This window comes from Bufo gargarizans, chromosome 6 (assembly GCF_014858855.1).
Source record: "Bufo gargarizans isolate SCDJY-AF-19 chromosome 6, ASM1485885v1, whole genome shotgun sequence".
Classification (NCBI taxonomy): domain Eukaryota; kingdom Metazoa; phylum Chordata; class Amphibia; order Anura; family Bufonidae; genus Bufo; species Bufo gargarizans.
In genome coordinates, this window is record NC_058085.1 from 367,950,956 (window position 1) to 367,963,010 (window position 12,055).

Sequence of the window (12,055 nt, forward strand, 5' to 3'; positions counted from 1 at the left end):
CCCGCCTCTTGAGGATTGACCACAAGTTCTCAATGGGATTAAGATCTGGGGAGTTTCCAGGCCATGGACCCAAAATGTCACCGTTTTGGTCCCCGAGCCACTTAGTTATCACTTTTGCCTTATGGCACGGTGCTCCATCGTGCTGGAAAATGCATTGTTCTTCACCAAACTGTTGTTGGATTGTTGGAAGAAGTTGCTGTTGGAGGGTGTTTTGGTGCCATTCTTTATTCATGGCTGTGTTTTGGGGCAAAATTGTGAGTGAGCCCACTCCCTTGGATGAGAAGCAACCCCACACATGAATGGTCCCAGGATGCTTTACTGTTGGCATGACACAGGACTGATGGTAGCGCTCACCTTTCTTCTCCGGACAAGCCTTTTTCCTGATGACCCAAACAATCGGAAAGAGGCTTCATCGGAGAATAGGACTTTGCCCCAGTCCTCAGCAGTCCAGTCACCATATTTTCTGCAGAAGATCAATCTGTCCCTGATGTTTTTTTTGGAGAGAAGTGGCTTCTTTGCTGCCCTTCTTGACACCAGGCCATCTTCCAAAAGTCTTCACCTCGCTGTGCGTGCAGATGCGCTCACACCTGCCTGCTGCCATTCCTGAGCAAGCTCTGCACTGGTGGCACTCCGATCCCGCAGCTGAATCCTCTTTAGGCCTCCTGCACACGACCGTTGTGTGCACCCGTGGCCGTTGTGCCATTTTCCGTTTTTTTTCGCGGACCCATTGACTTTCAATGGGTCCGTGGAAAAATCGGAAAATGCACCGTTTTGCAGCCGAGGCCGTGATCCGTGTATCCTGTCCGTCAAAAAAATATGACCTGTCCTATTTTTTTGACGGACAACGGTTCACGGACCCATTCAAGTCAATGGGTCCGTGAAAGAACACGGATGCACACAAGATTGGCATCCGTGTCCGTGATCCGTGGCCGTAGGTTGCTTTCATACAGACGGATCCGAAGATCCGTCTGCATAAAAGCTTTTTCTGATCTAAGTTTTCACTTCGTGAAAACTCATTTCCGACAGTATATTCTAACACAGAAGCGTTCCCATGGTGATGGGGACGCTTCTAGTTAGAATACACTGCAAACTTGGTACAAGACTGCCCCCTGCTGCCTGGCACCACCCGATCTCTTACAGGGGGATATGATAGCACAATTAACCTCTTCAGGTGCGGCACCTCAAGGGGTTAATTGTACTATCATATTCTCCTGTAAGAGATCAGGGCTGCCAGGCAGCAGGGGGCAGACCCCCCCTCCCCAGTTTGAATATCGTTGGTGGCACAGTGTGTGCCCATCGCCCCCCCCTTCCTCCCTCTATAGTTAAAAATCGTTGGTGGCACAGTGTGTGCCCATCGCCCCCCCCTTCCTCCCTCTATAGTTAAAAATCGTTGGTGGCACAGTGTGTGCCCATCGCCCCCCCCCCCCTTCCTCCCTCTATAGTTAAAAATCATACTTACCTGCTTGCTGCTGCGATGTCTGTGACCGGCCGGGAGCTCCTCCTACTGGTAAGTGACAGTTCTTTAGCAATGCGCCGCACAGACCTTTCACTTACCAGTAGGTGGAGCTCCCGGCCGTTCACAGACATCGCAGCAGCAAGCAGGTAAGTATGAATCTTCTACAATTGTACTATTGCTAAGTAACCATGGCAACCAGGGATGCAGTAGCTTCCTGGTTGCCATGGTTACCGATCGGAGCCCCAGCGATTAAACTGGGACTCCGATCGGAACTCCGCTGCCACCAATGATGGGGGGGGGGGGGAGATGGAGGGGGGCGATGGTGGGCGCACACTGTGCCACCAACGATTTTTAACTATAGAGGGAGGAAGGGGGGGGGCGATGGGCACACACTGTGCCACCAACGATTTTTAACTATAGAGGGAGGAAGGGGGGGGCGATGGGCACACACTGTGCCACCAACGATTTTTAACTATAGAGGGAGGAAGGGGGGGGCGATGGGCACACACTGTGCCACCAACGATATTCAAACTGGGGAGGGGGGGGTCTGCCCCCTGCTGCCTGGCAGCCCTGATCTCTTACAGGAGAATATGATAGTACAATTAACCCCTTGAGGTGCCGCACCTGAAGAGGTTAATTGTGCTATCATATCCCCCTGTAAGAGATCGGGTGGTGCCAGGCAGCAGGGGGCAGTCTTGTACCAAGTTTGCAGTGTATTCTAACCTGAAGCGTCCCCATCACCATGGGAACGCCTCTGTATTAGAATATACTGTCGGATCTGAGGTTCACGAAGTAGCTCATATCCGACAGTATATTCTAACATAGAGGCGTTCCCATGGTGATGGGGACGCTTCAAGTTAAAATATACCATCGGATTGGAGAAAACTCCAATCCGATGGTATAAAAGAACTCCAGACTTTACATTGAAAGTCAATGGGGACGGATCCGTTTGAAATGGCACCATATTGTGTCAACATCAAACGGATCCGTCCCCATTGACTTGCATTGTAATTCAGGACGGATCCGTTTGGCTCCGCACGGCCAGGCGGACACCAAAACGACTTTTTTTTCATGTCCGTGGATCCTCCAAAAATCAAGGAAGACCCACGGACGAAAAAACGGTCACGGATCACGGACCCACGGACCCCGTTTTTGCGGACCGTGTAAAAAAACGTTCGTGTGCAGGAGGCCTTAGGAGACGATCCTGGCGCTTGCTGGACTTTCTTGGACGCCCTGAAGCCTCTTTCCTTAAAGTTCTTGATGTTCCTATAAATTGTTGATTGAGGTGCAATCTTAGTAGCCACAATATCCTTGCCTGTGAAGCCATTTTTATGCAACGCAATGATGGCTGCACACGTTTCTTTGCCGGTCACCATGGTTAACAATGGAAGAACAATGATTTCAAGCATCACCCTCCTTTTAACAGGTCAATTCTGCCATTTTAACCCAATCAGCCTGACATAATGATCTCCAGCCTTGTGCTCGTCAACATTCTCACCTCAGTTAACAAGACTATTACTGAAATGATCTCAGCAGGTCCTTTAATGACAGCAATGAAATGCAGTAGAAAGGTTTTTTGGGGATTAAGTTAATTTTCATGGCAAAGAAGGGCTATGCAATTCATCTGATCACTCTTCATAACATTCTGGAGTAGATGCAAATTGCTATTATAAAAACTTAAGAAGTAACTTTTCCAATTTCCAATATTTATGTAATTCTCAAAACTTTTGACCACGACTGTACATTTGAGCAAAAAGTGTCCAGTTGGTGTAAAAAAGGAGAAGCCTTCAACCCAAAGAACACCACCCCCACTGTCAAACATGGTGGTGGGAACCTAATGCTTTGGGGGTGTTTTTCAGCCAATGGACCAGGGAACCTAATCACAGTAAACGGCACCATGAAAAAAGATCAACACATGAGGATTCTCACTGACAACATCGGGCAGTCTGCAGAGAAACGTGGCCTTGGGCACCAGTGGACATTTCAGCAGGACAATGACCCAAAACACACAGCAAAAGTGGTGAAGAAATGGTTGGCAGACAACAACATTAACGTTTTGGAGCTGCCCAGCAAGAGTCCAGACTGGAATCCAATTAAGAATCTGTGGAGGGAGCTAAAGATCAGGGTGACGGCAAGAAGAACCTCCAGCCTGAAAGACCTGGAGCTCATTGCTAAAGATGAATGGGCAAAAATACCTGTGGAGACCTGCAAAAAGCTGGTCTGCAATTATAGGAAGCGTCTGATTGCTGTAATAGCCAATAAAGGCTTTTCTATTGATTATTAAGAAGGGTAGGAATCATTTTGGACTGGACACTTTTTGCTCAAATGTAAATAAAAGCGGAGAAATGTTTTTTTTTCCACAATAATGCCTCTTGTACATCGTCCTATTATCTTTTGGGAGACACCTCGGTCATTTCCCGTCAAAAAATTACTTGCTGGTTGAAAGTAACTAAGTCAAAATTTGCCAGGGGTATGAATCCTTATGGGCAGCGCTGTCTATCTACATACTGGGAATTCTCTCTCATTATCCAGCTCCACTCTTTTGTATTTCTCTTGGTATCTCTTGTGTACAGTATGGTATAGAGCAGGGATGTCAAACTCGTGGCCCTCCAGCTGTTGCAAAACTACAACTCCCATCATGCATGGGCATACTACAGCTATCAGGGAATGATGGGAGTTGTAGTTTTGTAACATCTGGAGGGCCATGAGTTTGACATCCATGGTATAGAGTGTGGATGGATGTTTGTTTTTCTGATTCCTGCAGTGACCACTAGATGGAGCTCAGTGCACAGTATAGCCTCCAGTATAACTAATAGGGAGGGGGCATCTTGCTATACCTTTAAGGATTCATCAATCGGCCTGGCTCTGTCTTCTTGGGTTCCTACTGCAGAACGGGGGGCTCCTGCTGCAGTCAGTCTGATCTGAGGAAGAAGAAGAAAGATCTTCTCCTGGGACATACATAGAGGAGCTCTAACTTTATACATGTCACACAGGATAAGAGCAGAGGACAATGTCGTAAGGATTATTGTATGTATGTGTGGACTTTCTTCTCCTTGTGCAGGTGTAACAGGTCATAGAACTTTCCATTGTATAAATCACACAACTTCTGTCACTGCTGCAGAATCTCCTCTAAGTGCACTTTCTCCAGACGCGGAGCCTCTTGGAGCTGTAAGGTGAGCGGACTCGCGTTGCTCCCGCTGAGAGTCTTCTATGTCCGGTCTGTACGAGGCGGATGATGATAGAACCACAGCTTTTAGCTCGACTCCTGTTGTTTTCACAAAGGCAAGAAAGGTAACGTTAAGATGTTGTAAGGATTTCTTCAAGGCGAACTGAAGAGAAAATGTTCACCTTGCCTTAAAGTCAAAGCCTTTTCTGTTTTTTTGTGCTTCCTTCTCCCTCAAAGCTGTGATTAGTAGAATAATGGCCCCTGGCGCTCAAAGCGGCTGAAAATACCAGCCTGGCCTTAGACGTTCAGCGCGGCCTCTTTCACGTCAGTGAGGCTTGGACTTGTGCTGTCTATCTTCCCCATGGACAGCAGACACACCCATTAATTTTAGGCCTCATGCACACGACCGGTCCGCAAACTGTGTATCCGCAAAAAACGGAAGCCGTCCGTGTGCCTTCAGCAATTTGCAGAACAGAACGGGCGTCCCATTGTAGAAATGCCTATTCTTGTCTGCAAAATGGACATGCTATATTTTGGGCGGGGCCACAGAACGGAACTAAGGAATGCGGACAGCACACGGAGTGCGGTCCGCATCTTTTGCGGCCCCATTGAAGTGAATGGGTCCGCATTCAAGCCGCAAAAACTGCGGCTCGCATGCGGACCATAACTACGGTCGTGTGCATGAGGCCTTAAGGTGTTCAGTTACACATCAGTGATTTTCCACTGACCATGGCGAATCTCTGGAAAAACCTCGGAGACGTGCACTGCTTTGGTCCATGATGCCGACCAAACATGCCCATCGAAGTCTATGGGTCCATGCAAACCACTGGTAATTACTGGGCTACGACTATGCTCTCTCCGTGAAAACCACTGACACAACGATGATGTCATCAGTGTTCTATCAGTGATTTTCACTGACCACTGGTAGGAGATGCTCTGCAAATTAATTTTCAGCCTAGCACTGGAGGACACTAGCACTGGCGGATATCCTCACAAATGAAACATTGACTGTGTCTTGTCTTGTATGATATCCCAGATACGAACATATGAAAAAGGCCTAACTGCAGGGAAAAAATGTATGAGATTAGAAACGCAAGGCCACTTTCTTCTTGAAACAGCGCCACTCTTGATGGTTGGTTGTGCCTGGTATTGCAGTTCACCACCAGTCACCTGTATAGGACAAAGCTGCAGTAAGAACCAATGTCCAAATCAATGAAAACAATGGAGAATCTGCACAGCGGCCCCTTCAAACAACTGATCAGCGGGTGCACCGAGAGTCGGACCCTCACCTATTTAGTATTGATGGCCGAACCTGGGGAAAAGTGTTTATCAGTAAATGAGAACACTGCTGTTTCCTCTCAGGTGAGAAGTGGATACAATTGTATCTGGTCTAGAGATAAACATCCTGGACTCTGGACTGATACATTGTAACAGAGATCAGTGCAGCTGCTGCTGATGTGTACAGCTCACAGAGCATTGTCTACACTGATACATTGTAACAAGAGATTGGTGCACCTGCTGCAGATGTGTACAGCTCACATAGCATTGTCTACACTGATACATTGTAACAAAATGTCAGGGCAGCTGCTGCTGATGTGTACAGCTCACAGAGCATTGTCTACACTGATACATTGTAACAGGAGATCAGTGCAGCTGCTGCAGATGTGTACAGCTCACAGAGCATTGTCTACACTGATACATTGTAACAGGAGATCGGTGCAGCTGCTGATGTGTACAGCTCACAGAGCATTGTCTACACTGATACATTATAACAGGAGATCGGTGCAGCTGCTGATGTGTACAGCTCACAGAGCATTGTCTACACTGATACATTATAACAGGAGATCAGTGCAGCTGCTGCAGATGTGTACAGCTCACAGAGCATTGTCTACACTGATACATTGTAACAAGAGATTGGTGCACCTGCTGCAGATGTGTACAGCTCACATAGCATTGTCTACACTGATACATTGTAACAAAATGTCAGGGCAGCTGCTGCTGATGTGTACAGCTCACAGAGCATTGTCTACACTGATACATTGTAACAGGAGATCAGTGCAGCTGCTGCAGATGTGTACAGCTCACAGAGCATTGTCTACACTGATACATTGTAACAGGAGATCGGTGCAGCTGCTGATGTGTACAGCTCACAGAGCATTGTCTACACTGATACATTGTAACAGAGAGATGAGTGCACCTGCTGCAGATGTGTACAGCTCACAGAACATTGTCTAGACTGATACATTGTAACAAGAGATCAGTGCAGCTGCTGCAGATGTGTTCAGCACAGAGAGCATTGTCTACACTGGACACATTGTAACAGAGAGATCAGTGCACCTGCTGCAGATGTGTACAGCTCACAGAGCATTGTCTACACCGATACATTGTAAGAGAGAGATCAGTGCAGCTGCTGCAGATGTGTACAGCTCACAGAGCATTGTCTACACCGATACATTGTAAGAGAGAGATCAGTGCAGCTGCTGCAGATGTGTACAGCTCACAGAGCATTGTCTACACCGATACATTGTAACAGAGAGATCAGTGCAGCTGCTGATGTGTACAGCTCACAGAGCATTGTCTACACTGATACATTGTAACAGAGAGATGAGTGCACCTGCTGCAGATGTGTACAGCTCACAGAGCATTGTCTACACCGATACATTGTAACAAGAGATCAGTGCAGCTTCTTCAGATGTGTACAGCTCACAGAGCATTGTCTACACGATACATTGTAACAAGAGATCAGTGCAGCTGCTGCTAATGTGTACAGCTCACAGAGCATTGTCTACACTGATACATTGTAACAAGAGATAAGTGCAGCTGCTGCAGATGTGTACAGCTCACAGAGCATTGTCTACACTAATACATTGTAACAGAGAGATCGGTGCAGCTGCTGCTGATGTGTACAGCTCACAGAGCATTGTCTACACTGATACATTGTAACAAGAGATCAGTGCAGCTGCTGCAGATGTGTACAGCTCACAGAGCATTGTCTACACCGATACATTGTAACAGAGAAATAAGTGCAGCTGCTGCAGATGTGTACAGCTAACAGAGAATTGTCTACACTGATACATTGTAACAAGAGATCGGTGCAGCTGCTGCTGATGTGTTCAGCTCACAGAGCATTGTTCACACCGATACATTGTAACAGAGATCAGTGCAGCTGCAGATGTGTACGCTCACAGAGCATTGTCTAGAATGATACATTGTAACAAAGAGATCAGAGCAGCTGCTGATGTGTTCAGCTCATAGAGCATTATCTACACTGATACATTGTGACAAGAGGTCAGTGCAGCTGCTGCTGATGTGTACGGCTCACAGAGCATTGTCTACACTGATACATTGTATCCACTGAGAGCAGGACTAGCTCTGTACAGGGTTAGGCTGGGTTCACATCACCGTTTCATTTTCCGTTCCTCTTAGCCTTCAAAAGAACAGAAAAAAAAAAATGCAAATGTTAAGCCTCCGTTGTGCAAATTTTGCATCTGTTTTAGTCATTTCTGTCTGAGATCCATTTATTTAGACAGGAAATAAAACAGTCCTACAAAATGTGCATTAGGCTACATGCACACGAACGTGGTTTGGTTCCGCAAAAAATGCGGCTCGGGTGCGGACCCATTCACTTCAATGGGGCCGCAAAAGATGCGGACAGCACTCCATGTCCTCCGTTCCATAGCCCCGCAAAAAAAAAATAGAGCATGTCTTATTCTTGTCTGTTTTGCGGACAAGGATAGGCATTGTTACAATGGATCCGCAAAAAAAACAACAGATGCCATACGGACGTGTGCGTCTAGCCTTAGGCCTAGTTCACACATCAGTTATTTGGCCAGTTCTTTCCATCACTAAGGGCTCATGCACATGACCATTGGATGTTTTGCGGATCCGCAAAACGTGGATACCGGCCGTGAGCATTCCGCATTTTGTGGAACGGAACAGCCGGCCCCTGGCTAGCCTTGTCCAAAATGCAGACAATTAGTGTTGAGCGAATTGAGCTTCAGATTATAGATCCAAAGTCGATTCATTCAAAAACTTCATTTTTTAATGCTGTTTTCAGGCCTACACGCAGCCAATACATTTTAATGTTGTACGGAAACAGCATTAAAAACTAAGTTTTTTAACAAATCGACCGGAACTCAAGCCTACAGACAATAATAGGGCATTTTTTTTTTTTTGTTTGTTTTGTGGAACAGACACAGAATGCACACGGAGTAAGTAGTAGTTTTTTTTCCAGGATCCATTTTTTTTACAAATCTTCTTCTGAGGGATCAGAAAAACAGAAAATGAAATAGTGATGTGAACCCGGCCTTGCTGCCACGAGAGTGTTGTCATTCACTGACAGCAAGCGTACACTGGAAGGAATTGAAAGGCACTGTGTATTAATAGCTGCCATGGTTATAATTCTGCCCTCACACAGTTATTCCTTGACTTCTCACGACCTGTCGTTGGGTCAGAGCCGATATTTGCACCGTGCAGTCACTTCCCAGTTATTAATTACGGCGGCAGTGCTGGACTGTGGGACTCTGCGCAGAGTATTTAAGTGCTGGTCTCTCATTTCAGCTCCTCCATGAAGCGCTTGCCCCCCTGTTGCTTCTCTGCCCCCCCATCCCCTTGTACCCCCCCATATTTCGCCCTCCATGTATGCAAAACACTTTGACTAATTTACGGTTGGCAGATCTCTAGATGGGGTTTAATGAACTAAAGTAATTTCCTTCCTAGTAAAATTTTATAGGTTTGAAAGGTCTCACAGAATCCGAATGCGATAACGAAGGAGGAGGAGGATTTATCGGGGCCGCCATTACTTCTTCTTGAGTGGAACACACTTTCGTCATTGCGTTACCTGGTCTGGGCTTTTTACATTAGATTACGCTCAGCTGCGCGTTGAGCCGCAGTACCGCACACAACCTGCGGACTTGTGTGGCGCTGTTTTTGGAAGAAAACCTGGCAGTAAGTATTCGGTTTCCCTGCAGTGCCTCCGCACATTGCTCAATCAAAGGGAAGTAACGCTGGACAGGTCCTTCGGGGGGCGCTCTTTGTAACCGCTCTCCACTTTAGCCAAGAGAGGACAGGACCCCCTTACAGGGTCGATGGAAGAAGTGGGTTTCACAAACTAGACAACCCCTTGAGCCAGTCAACTTCACAATCAGTTCTGAAGCTCAAAGGGTTAAATAGCGACAAGTTATAGGACTAAGAGATCCATTGACGACACCGTCTTGCTGATGGTTTCCGTTTTTTTTTTTTTTTTGCAATATTTTGCTCAGTCACCAAATTACTCACAGATCTTAGATTTTCTATAAGGGCTCATGCGCACGCCTGTGTGCTGGCCGGGCCTGTGCTGCGGACTGCAAATTGCAGTCCGCAATGCACGGGCAGCCGCATGCGGATCGCGGACCCATTCACTTGATTGGGGTCCACGATCCGTATCTGGGTGTCTTTTTCTGTGGCAGAGTGGCCCCTCCGGTCACCAGGGATGGTGCATATTGCTACCTCTATAGATTCACCCCTGCCAGGACCTCCATATGCTGTCCTATGATGTGGCCTTTTAACCCTATGTACCCGCTATATCTCTTACTACTCTGCCTCTGTAAGTGTCAGTCTTCACTGTTGTTCTGGCATTCTATTCAATGCATTTGTAATCTATGAGAGTGCCTTGGAAAGGATCCATTTCATGCTCCATATCTCCATGCTCAATATTGGGCTCATTAGCAGGCGGCGCTTGCATTTTGGCAAAGGCATTATTCGCCTGTAAATGGCGCTTGTTGTTCCCGTTCCTCCCATGTATAATAAATGTCGCTGTAGAATCCGACAATCCAGACCCGCAGCCTGGGCTGGAAATTCAAGATACTGTACAGAATGAGCCTTACAGAATGTGCCCATGCTTAATGACGGCCATTAATATGCCTGGAGCAGGGGCCAAGTCATTAACGCGCAATTTATTTTCATGCAGAATGTACGGTTAAAGCCTCGGACGCGAGTTTATCATGTGGAAAAGTAAATGTCAGACGGGGGTCAAAATATACCCGCTACCAGGTGTAAATCCTGGGTGGGCAGCGGCTCCTTGCTTTGCATTTCGCTGTATATCACTCAGGTGGCCCACCGGGTCCCATAGAAAGTGAGACGCCATAAATATTAATGCTGCCTGACTGCGTAAAGTATTTATACCGCGCTCTGCCCAATCTGCTCTAATTGCTGCATGCAAAAATATAGGAATTGTGAGAGTCTCAAAAAATAATTTTGCAGAAAAGAATGGTGGAAAAACAGGAAAAATATTAATTATGGAGGTCCCACCGCAAAAGGCTTTCCCACTATAAAGGACCCACAACTGGGTGATGGCCCCTTCCCCGTATACCTTAGGCTATTGTCAGCCGAATCATGAATCTAATGTGTATGGGGGGCTCCACACTGTCCAAAATGAATTTCCTATCAGTGTAATCTATCACAGGAGGAGGCCTCTATGGTATCTGTACTTAAAGGTGGTGCTGTAGGCAGGAGGCGTGATACCAGGTGGGGATTCATAAAAGGGTAGTTCTTATTCCAGGTCGACGCGTTTCAAGGGCGAACAGCCCCCTTCATCAGAACAATAAAAGATATACAATAAAATGGTTGCATGTGCTGTTTATATAATGTGTTTGGGTGCGCAGGGCAGAGCGGGGGGGAGGTGGGGAGGGGGTTTGGGCACAGGCGGGATATACTGTATATGTATGTATCGCTAACTTGGGGACTAAGGTTAAAGATGTTGGGATTTTCTGACTCTTTCCTAATGGAGCAGTAGTGTTATTTGACAGGCTCGTTCGCTGTATTTCGGGGCACCTTTTGCACATTCAGTGAAAGGTACGCCAGAAAGGGGAGGGAGTGGAGGGGAGCCTAACTGAGGGGTGTATTAGTTCAAAGGTACATACAATAATCCTAAAAATATTCATATTTACATGAATTCATATAGGTAATTCTTTTGTACAGAGCATGTATCCAAATTAAATTTTTATTTTTGATGTTGCGATGTCTACATATGCAACACGATTAATTGTCTCATTCCTTTAGTTTGGAGGTATCTGTGATTTGTTACAGTGGCAATCAAAGCACTTCCTTAACATCCACAGGACCCCTATTAAAGTGACATTCAGAAGACCCCCAAAAAGTTACAGAGAACCCCAATAACAGGGACAGTCAGAGGACCTTCTAACAGGGACAGTCAGAGGACCTTCTAACAGGGACAGTCAGAGGACCTTCTAACAGGGACAGTCAGAGGACCTTCTAACAGGGACAGTCAGAGGACCTTCCAACAGGGACAGTCAGAGGACCTTCCAACAGGGACAGTCAGAGGACCTTCCAACAGGGACAGTCAGAGGACCTTCCAACAGGGACAGTCAGAGGACCTTCCAACAGGGACAGTCAGAGGACCTTCCAACAGGGACAGTCAGAGGACCTTCCAACAG

At 46.7% G+C, this 12,055-nt stretch overlaps 1 protein-coding gene across 1 annotated transcript in view; it reads right to left on the bottom strand.

Annotated features, from left to right (window-relative positions):
- LOC122942242 (centrosome-associated protein CEP250-like) overlaps positions 1–5,422 on the bottom strand; it is a 99,288-nt gene extending 93,866 nt beyond the window's left edge. The window contains exons 1-3 of the mRNA XM_044299745.1: positions 5,351–5,422; positions 4,558–4,785; positions 4,294–4,377 (exon numbers count right to left, since the gene is read on the bottom strand). Coding sequence (XP_044155680.1) covers positions 4,294–4,377; positions 4,558–4,785; positions 5,351–5,422 — 384 coding nt within the window. The remainder of the gene's footprint in view (positions 1–4,293; positions 4,378–4,557; positions 4,786–5,350) is intronic.
- Positions 5,423–12,055: the final 6,633 nt, after the last annotated feature.